The 9,369-nt window shown below is 48.8% G+C and overlaps 3 protein-coding genes across 3 annotated transcripts; all 3 read left to right on the forward strand.

Annotated features, from left to right (window-relative positions):
* The first annotated feature begins 5,376 nt into the window (after window positions 1-5,376).
* LOC115190162 (histone H2B) lies at window positions 5,377-5,848 on the forward strand. The gene has a single exon (XM_029748648.1). The coding sequence runs from the start codon at window positions 5,434-5,436 to the stop codon at window positions 5,806-5,808; it is 375 nt and encodes a 124-aa protein (XP_029604508.1). The 5' UTR covers window positions 5,377-5,433; the 3' UTR covers window positions 5,809-5,848.
* Window positions 5,849-6,446: 598 nt separating this feature from the next.
* Window positions 6,447-8,045, forward strand: LOC115190152 (histone H1). The gene has a single exon (XM_029748639.1). It carries the CDS (start codon window positions 7,093-7,095, stop codon window positions 7,714-7,716), a length of 624 nt encoding a protein of 207 aa, XP_029604499.1. The 5' UTR covers window positions 6,447-7,092; the 3' UTR covers window positions 7,717-8,045.
* A 301-nt stretch (window positions 8,046-8,346) lies between these two features.
* On the forward strand, window positions 8,347-8,852 carry LOC115190156 (histone H2A). Its single transcript, XM_029748643.1, has one exon. The coding sequence runs from the start codon at window positions 8,406-8,408 to the stop codon at window positions 8,790-8,792; it is 387 nt and encodes a 128-aa protein (XP_029604503.1). The 5' UTR covers window positions 8,347-8,405; the 3' UTR covers window positions 8,793-8,852.
* The last annotated feature ends 517 nt before the right edge of the window (window positions 8,853-9,369 follow it).

Genomic DNA, 9,369 nt, shown 5'->3' on the forward strand with positions numbered 1-9,369 from the left:
TCCTTTGAGCTCCTAAATGAGGTGTCAATCAACATTGCATCTCGCCTGAACCCTGTTGTGGGCGGTTTTCTTCCCTTAATTGGACATGATTCTGGTGTTCTGCATGTCTTCCTTCCTGTCTTGCAATGTGGGTTCCACTGAGGTGTGTGTTTGTGTTTGAACTCACTGGGCACTTGAATAATGGAACACCAGTCACTTTCATCATGTGGAGCTAGTTTACATGGCTCATGTCATATGGATATACACTATTCTATTCATGTAGGTCTATGGCGGTCTGGCATTCCTTTAGTTAGATTTGTGTGTACATGGTTAGATCTTACTTGTTAGACATGACTGTGCTGTTGGAGCTAGTAACACAAGCATTTCCCAACAATAACATCTGCTAAACAGGTGTATGTGGCAAAAAGTTTGGTGATTAGATTAGATGTCCACTGTCAATTATGCTGCAGTCTAATTACCACCAATGTCATTGTGGTCCAAGGGAAACTCCTAGCCTATAGGGTGTGTTATTTGTATTTACATCATTTAGCAGACACTCTTATCCAGAGCAACTTACAGTAGTGAATGCATACATTTCATACAATTTCATACTTTTTTTGTCATACTTTTTTTTTTTTTTTTTCTGTGCTGGGCCACCGTGGGAATCGAACCCACAACCCTGGTGTTGCAAACACCATGCTCTACCAACTGAGCTACAGGGAAGGCTCTACATGTGAAGTACATGTGAAGTATCTGCACTCTAGCCTATAGAGGAACACAGCTGTTGATAATAGGGGAATGCAAGCAAGCAGTTGAAGGGAACAAGTGACAGAGTCTAACCTGCTGTTGAACACCAGGCCCCAACCAGGTACGCGGACAGAGTATTGTTCACTCCCAGTCCTATGATGTTGCTCTGTGAAGGAGGTTAGCATTTCAGCGTCCAATTCCTGGCAGCCTTCTCCCTAGTTGATTTGTGATTGTGAGTGATTAGAGAATGTTTGCCTTCGGTAACCAAGGTGTTTGAGAATGTTGAGGACCAGTGTTCCGAGGGGCTGACTGTGACATCATAAAGCGGAATGTAGTTAGTGTGCTGTTTGAGGGATTCCAATAGAGTCCGGTGCGCTCTTCCAGACAGTGCAGTTGTGCTTCAAGTCTGCTCTCTGTGTGGTGACTTGTAAGTGGGTAAGCCTAAAACTTTACCTAACCTTAACCTATTTCTCCTAACCTGCTATGACAAAGGGACTTCATGACAGTAGCTGTATCCCACCTAGTTGAAAGCTTGTCAGTCCTTCTCCTAAAAGGCAACCTGTGTTCCTTGATGTACTAAACCGAGGCCTGGCAGCCAGTAAGTACAAGTAAGAGACAATTATGGGCCCAATCAGTTGTAAGATGAAAGCTAGTCACATTTGAGATGTTATTCAACTGCAGTGATTGATCATATTGTCTGAGCAGCTCACAAATCACTGCAGCTGTACATAGGCCATTTCTATATAGGGCAAACAACTACCTCTTCCCCTATTGTATTGATTTGTTTATTTTGCTCCTTTGCACCCCAGTATTTCATGTAGTGTCAAATGTACCATTCCTGTGTTTTATTTGGCCACCATGGCCTATTTATTGCCTTTACCTCCCTTATCTCACCTCATTTGCTCACATTGTATATAGAGTAATTTTTCTACTGTGTTTGTGTAACTCTGTGTTGTTATATGTGTCAAACTGCTTTGCTTTATCTTGGCCAGGTGGCAGTTGTAAATGACAACTTGTTCTCAACTTGCCTACCTGGTTAAAGAAAGGTGAAATAAATTGAAATCCAAAATGTCTCCCTTTTGAAATGACCTGTTGAGATGGGCCCTCCTTCTGTGGCGGTCATTTTATGCAACATCTGAGGCCATCTGGCGGGCATAGTGCTATCTGGCCTATAAATGATCCCCATCATAGCAGGAATTCCATAATAAGACGCTTTGTTATTGGTTTGTGAAGAAAAGTACAATACAATATTTGCACATCCCTATCACCTCTGTACGCATAGGAACACTATCCCTTCATTGGGTGGGTGTCTGAGGAATGTTTTACTGCGTTTCACCTTACAGAGGTATCACCGCCCTTCCCATCGGCACCTCGGGTCCTCTTGGCTCCCTGACAGTCAGGCTGGATCGTGTCTAGGGAAGAAAAAAGAAGAGTGATGTTACATTACATGGCCTTCAATAGCAAAATGACTGATGAGGTGACATATACTGTCTTCCCTGTGGCTCAGTTGGTAGAGCATGGTGTTTGCTATGCCATGGGTTGTGGGTTTGATTCCCACGGGGGGCCAGCACCAAAACAATATTAATGAAATGTATGCATTGACTACTGTAAGTCGGTCTGGATAACAGCATCTGCTAAATGACTAAAATGTCAACAACAAAAAAACATGATGGGCCCCTTTGACTTTATGGCATTCCATGTGTATTTGTTTCCCGTTGCCTATATCTTCCCCCTTTGGATTTGACGGTGTCTCAATTATGGCATGAAGGTTTTGTGTGTTAATTGTTGCGATTATGTGTGTGGAAGAGTCACCTTTGTTTGTCCTTTCTACTTGGGACCTCTATTTGAGTTCTTTAGGCCTATCTCTATTAGGGGGGTTCAACGTGTGAGGGGCAACTGCAGTGATTCACAGCTGATTCAACTACTTATCACCTTGTCCTCAATGAGTTGAATCAGGTGCAACAACAACAACAACAACAATGTTAGGAGTCGGACACAGAGTAGTAGTTGATCCCTCAGTTGTCACAGTTTGCCTTTGTTATATCATGTTAGTTGCTTTCATTTGTTCTCGGCTCCTCCCTCGTTCCCTAGAACGAGCACCCTCCCCTTTGCAACAGAGGCCAGGCAAAAGCGCGCGCTTTCTGTGCCACTGGCTTCAATCAGGTCCACCAAATGCAGATAATAAGCGCACCGCGCACTGCTTCACAAACCTGGCAAAGACCCATACAACGTTGCAAGTTATAGACCAATCAGCCTCCTCAGTCATGTCGGGAAGCTGTTTGAGAGAGTATTCACCCAAAGACTGAGCAGCCACACTGAGGAAATGGGGCTCCTTGGAATCCACCAAGCTGGCTTCAGGAAAAGAAGATCAACTACCGATAACATTCTAAGACTGTCAGAAGACATCCTTCGGAACTTCAAGAAAAAAGAACTCACCCTGGCGGTTTTCTTTGATATAGAAAAAGCATTTGACAAGATGTGGCACAATGGGTTGTGCTACCGGCTTTCAGACTCCAACCTCAAACTACCACCCTCCATCAGGAACATCATCACTAGCTTTCTCCACAACCGTACAATTAAAGTGAAGGTCTCGACAGCTATATCCTCACCTTTTACCCCCGAAGCAGGTGTCCCACAGGGGGCAGTTCTAAGCCCACTACTTTTCCTACTCTACATATCAGATATTTATTACCCTCCACCCAACGTAGGCCAAGTCTCACAGTTTGCCGATGACCTCTGCTACTGGTCCAGCTCCAAATGCCCCCAACTTGCTGCAAAAAAGCTCCAGAAGTCTATTGAAATGATCGAGACGTGGTCTAACATGTGGCGGGTAAAATTGAACCCACAAAAGACCCAATGTGTCCTCTTCACAAGAAGCACCAGCAAAAAAAGCAAGAAACCCATAGATCTCCAACTCTACGGTGAAACAATAAAAATAGAAAAAGAAGCAAAATTCCTTGGAGTCACCTTCCAGAAGAACATGCACTGGACAACCCATATAGCGAACATAGAGAGAGAGGGACGAAAAAGACTAAACCACCTAAAAACGCTATGTGGAAGAAAATATGGAGCCTCGCCTCAGACAGTGCTGAAGGTCTACATCAGCTACATCCGATCTCTCTTTGAATACGCCCTACCAGCCTGGATAACAGCTTCACCACAGCAGATGAATCGGCTACAGACAATCCAAAACATGGCAATAAAAATGGCTTACAGACTACCAAGATTCATCAGCAATCACTACGTTAACAGCATATCTGGAATCACATCAATCAACAAAAGACAGTCAATCATCGGCCAGAAGTTCATCAACAGAGCCACTCGCAACCCATCACTGAAGGAAGCTGTGGGACAGGCCAAATGGACTACAGATACACCCATGTCCATAATGTTGAAACTGACCTAAAGAAAAAAACAAAAAAAAACAAATATAAAATAAAAAAATATTAAAATCGAAAAATATAAAATAAAAAAAAAATTTTTGTATTGTACTAACATGTGTGCGTATGAAAGTGTGTAGATATATGTGAATGCTCCCCTTAACACCCCCCCCTGCAGAGTTGTGTGCTATAATCTTAGGATTTTCTACATCTTTGATTCTATATTTTTAATTTTTGACCTTTTCTAGTTGTTGTACTTTTTATTTTTTACACAACAAACTCAGGTCGGGAAAAGGATAAGACGAAACTAACCTACGCGCGGCGTACGTCATTCATTCACTTGAACTCCGCTAGCGAACACATATACACGATGTCTGGAAGAGGCAAAGGCGGCAAGGGACTCGGAAAAGGAGGCGCCAAGCGTCACCGCAAGGTTCTCCGCGATAACATCCAGGGAATCACCAAGCCCGCTATCCGCCGTCTGGCTCGCCGTGGCGGCGTGAAGCGTATCTCCGGGCTGATCTACGAGGAGACCCGCGGTGTCCTGAAGGTGTTCCTGGAGAACGTGATCCGTGACGCCGTCACCTACACCGAGCACGCCAAGAGGAAGACCGTTACCGCCATGGACGTGGTGTACGCTCTGAAACGCCAGGGACGCACCCTGTACGGTTTCGGCGGTTAAACGCCCTCTTTTCGGAACGTCAACATCCCGACTTGAACCCAAAGGCTCTTTTAAGAGCCACCCACATCCGCTTGAAAAAGGCCAATTCCATAGTCGTAGGAAGATTGTAGATGTCCCCTATTTAGTAAGAAACCATGAGCCACTCTGAGTGGACAGGGAGTGTTAATGACAGGTGTGTATGTTCAGTGTAGCTCAGTTGGTAGAGCATGGTGTTTGCAACGCCAGGGTTGCGGGTTCGATTCCCACGGGGGGCCAGGCCAGAAAAAAAAAAGTATGTCGCTCTGGATAAGACTAAAATGTCTATGTAGAAAGTGTGGGATTTAGAGGCACCCAACATAAAGCCACCGTGAGTCGGAAGACGTGGCTGGAGAAGAACGGGATGTCTGACGGCTCCCTTTTTGAAACACACAATTCCCCACCAGTGACAGAGCATAGACGCTATGGAGTAGGGGGAGGTAGGGCGCGCAGGTCTTTGTTAGGGAAGCAAGCCTCTGAGTGGAAGGCTCTGACGCGCACTCAGCTCCACTGGGCAAATGGCAGGGGCGTGTCCACGGCCGCTAAATTTGCTTAGCTTCCTCTTCATAAGACGGGAAAGCGCCCTCCACCCCCTCATTCGTTTCTGAGAAGCAACGAGACATCAGCATCATGCCCGAGCCAGCAAAGTCCGCGCCCAAGAAGGGCTCCAAGAAAGCCGTCACCAAGACCGCAGGGAAAGGCGGCAAGAAGCGCCGAAAGTCGAGGAAGGAGAGCTACGCCATTTACGTGTACAAAGTGCTGAAGCAGGTCCACCCCGACACCGGCATCTCCTCCAAGGCCATGGGAATCATGAACTCGTTCGTGAACGACATCTTCGAGCGTATCGCCGGAGAGTCCTCTCGCCTGGCCCACTACAACAAGCGTTCCACCATCACCTCCAGGGAGATCCAGACGGCCGTGCGCCTGCTGCTCCCCGGTGAGCTGGCCAAGCACGCAGTGTCCGAGGGCACCAAGGCCGTGACCAAGTACACCAGCTCCAAGTAAACAGCCCATTCGGAGTGCTGTACTAACCCAAAGGCTCTTTTAAGAGCCACCCACCCTGTCAGTGAAAAAGCAAATCCATCAGGAACAAATGAATGTGTAGGTAGGCTGCGTTACACGGACATTATATCATTTAGTGGGGGGGTTGGCGCCTTTTTAGGTGTCTTTGTCTGCAGGACATGTCAAACAGGGGTGACATCAATTCCAGGTGAAAGGTGTTATTGTGGAATAAGTCAATAGAAGATATGGCCCTAATGATGCTGACCTGAAAAGAGGCCCTATCCAGTGGAGGAAGACTAGAATAGGAATGTGGGATTCCACTAGTGCTCCAATGACTATACAACAGGGAGGAGAATAAACAAGTGCAGACAACTAGAGAGAGAGAGAGAGAGAGACACTCCCTAGGCCTATATCAGGGCCACCAAGCACATGGGGCGCCAGCCTCCATAGCGCCGGCCGGGCAAACAGACAGACAGACACCAAGACCCACAGACACAAAGACCGGCACGAGTCACGCTGCGGAGTCAGAGAGAGAGAGAGAGAGAGACTACCTATCAGAAGAAAAAAAAAACACCAAGGAAACACACACACACACACACAGTACAAGTAAGCATGTCGTTGGACAATGTGTATATATATATATATAGTGTGCGTCCTGGACACATGACGAATACAACTTGAAACTTGGAGTACAACACTAGTCTCAGCCAGGCCTCACAAGTGCATGTGTTTTAAGGTCCCCAAAAGAGCTCTCCTTTAAAACACCCAGGACCACATCAGGGGACGGCAAACCATTTGATTGCCTTGCCAGACATCTCGGCTCACTACACAATCAATGGTGCTCGCAATAGGATGCACTTTTAGGCCATTTAGGAGACAAATAGCACAGGAAAACCAGTGCGCACAGCTCCAGCCGGCAGTCGAACGGTGAGGTTTTGAGCGAGTTGCAACAACATGCACGGGGCTTCTGCAGCCCACATGACTTTATTCTGAACGGAGACAAGTCTGCTCACTGGGCCGTTAGCTTTTGGACCAAAAACACGGCTCCGTCGGTGACTTTTGGGCCGATATTGGCGACCAGAAAACACAAGTGAAAGAGCATTTGGCCAGCCCGGAGAAGCCGAGCTGGGTGGCTTGAGTCTACATGGTTCTCATGTCGCGTTTAAGGCCAGCCCCCTGCACGGTGTGGAGCTTCAATAGCGCAGAGCAGCGTCTACAGCAAACTACTCCTCACAGACTACCGTAGTGTTCAGTAAGTGTGTGTGTTTACCGGACCAAGCGAGAGACATGGCAGAAGTCGCACCAGCACCCGCCGCCGCCGCGCCGGCCAAGGCACCCAAGAAGAAGGCAGCAGCCAAGCCCAAGAAAGCGGGACCCAGCGTAGGGGAGCTCATCGTCAAGGCGGTGTCCGCCTCCAAGGAGAGGAGCGGCGTGTCCCTGGCCGCGCTCAAGAAGAGTCTGGCGGCAGGCGGCTACGACGTGGAGAAGAACAACTCCCGTGTCAAGATCGCCGTCAAGAGCCTCGTCACCAAGGGCACCCTGGTCCAGACCAAGGGCACCGGTGCCTCCGGCTCCTTCAAGCTCAACAAGAAAGCCGTCGAGGCAAAGAAGCCCGCCAAGAAAGCCGCAGCCCCCAAAGCAAAGAAGGTGGCCGCCAAGAAGCCCGCCGCGGCGAAGAAGCCCAAGAAGGTAGCAGCCAAGAAGGCCGTCGCCGCAAAGAAGTCCCCCAAGAAGGCCAAGAAGCCCGCTACACCCAAAAAGGCCGCCAAGAGCCCAAAGAAGGTGAAGAAGCCCGCCGCAGCGGCCAAGAAGGCGGCCAAGAGCCCCAAGAAGGCTACCAAGGCAGCGAAGCCCAAAGCCGCCAAGCCCAAGGCAGCCAAGGCCAAGAAGGCAGCCCCCAAGAAGAAGTAAAGCTATTACAAACGGTGTTCTACTCTACACATGTTGTTACCACAAAAGGCTCTTTTAAGAGCCACCCACCTCTTTCCATAAAAGCGCATGTCATTCCATGTACTAGTTGTCGTAGAAAAAAAATGAAATGAAATGAAATGACGCACACTAGGCTACTTTTACGCACAACATTTTCCCACTCTGGGTGTGTGCGGCCGGGAGAGAGAGATAGGGAGAGGCATATAATATAATAATAGTGCAGCACCCTCACCAGTCATTTGTGTATGAGCCATTGTTGTGATGTGTTAGATGTCATATTGATCTTCATAATAAGAAGAATACATACTGGAGAGGACAGCAGCACCCTCACCAGCCATTCCTAACCTGTGATGTGTTAATCATCATCATCAGAAGCATCCTAATACTATAGCGTATTGGAATGTGTTTCCCATTTGGATGATTTCAGTGATTTGATTTGTCACAAAGTAACAAAGTCGGAGGGAAACAGAGTAGCCTAGCCCTTCTCACTCAGCTGCCTGCGGGCGGGCGGGCGGGCTTAGGGCAGACTGTCTGTCTGTCCCTCACTCCAATTGGATAAGGCCACACCGGCCCGGTGGCCAATCGCTGCCTCTTGTGGCGAGGTATAAGTAAGGCTGTCGAGGTGCCCAGCGGCTCATTGAGACTTTCTGTGACTTACTGAAGCTACCAATATGAGCGGAAGAGGCAAAACCGGAGGCAAGGCCAGGGCCAAGGCAAAGACACGTTCATCCCGTGCCGGACTCCAGTTCCCCGTGGGCCGTGTGCACAGGCTGCTGCGCAAAGGCAACTACGCCGAGCGTGTGGGCGCTGGCGCACCAGTATACCTGGCCGCCGTGCTCGAGTACCTGACTGCTGAGATCCTGGAGTTGGCCGGCAACGCTGCCCGTGACAACAAGAAGACTCGTATCATCCCCCGTCACCTGCAGCTGGCGGTCCGTAACGACGAGGAGCTGAACAAACTGCTTGGCGGCGTGACCATTGCCCAGGGTGGTGTGCTGCCCAACATCCAGGCAGTGCTGCTCCCCAAGAAGACTGAGAAGGCCGTCAAAGCCAAGTAAAATCCCTACTGCGGCTGCAACTTGACTACTCAACCCCCAAAGGCTCTTTTAAGAGCCAACCACCTAGCTCTGCAAAAGCGCAAAGTGTCCTTTCTATGACTGCCACATATATTGAGTGGGTGTATAGGCAACTATTTCGAATGTTTGTTACATACACGGCACCCTATGATGAGGCCTTAAATGAACAATAACACCTAGGCAGGCACGAAATCTATTGCACTCGAGTTCGGCCGGTGACTATTATTGCGCGTAAAGTGTCGGCCCTAACAAAAGAGCCAAGCTCGCCTCGGCGAGGGTGGGGGTTGTATTTTGGGGCGGCACGGAGAGGCCGAGCCTCCCGTCCAATGGGCGTCGGAGGAGGCCTCCGCAACGGGCCAATCAGGGTGGTGTGGAGATGGTGTCCAATCAGCAGACGCCGCTGCCGGCTTTATAAACTTCACATAGGCATTTTGGAGGCTATACTCCGACTGTGAAAGAAGGAAGCTAGCTAGCGCCATGGCCAGAACCAAGCAAACCGCTCGCAAATCCACCGGTGGCAAAGCACCCAGGAAGCAGCTCGCCACCAAGGCTGCGCGCA

The sequence above is a fragment of the Salmo trutta genome, unplaced genomic scaffold (assembly GCF_901001165.1).
Source record: "Salmo trutta unplaced genomic scaffold, fSalTru1.1, whole genome shotgun sequence".
Lineage (NCBI taxonomy): Eukaryota > Metazoa > Chordata > Actinopteri > Salmoniformes > Salmonidae > Salmo > Salmo trutta.

Bases quoted from the DNA above. Each gene is read 5' to 3' on its own strand.
- LOC115190152 (XM_029748639.1), top strand. From the start codon at position 7,093: ATGGCAGAAGTCGCACCAGCACCCGCCGCCGCCGCGCCGGCCAAGGCA.
- LOC115190156 (XM_029748643.1), top strand. From the start codon at position 8,406: ATGAGCGGAAGAGGCAAAACCGGAGGCAAGGCCAGGGCCAAGGCAAAG.
- LOC115190162 (XM_029748648.1), top strand. From the start codon at position 5,434: ATGCCCGAGCCAGCAAAGTCCGCGCCCAAGAAGGGCTCCAAGAAAGCC.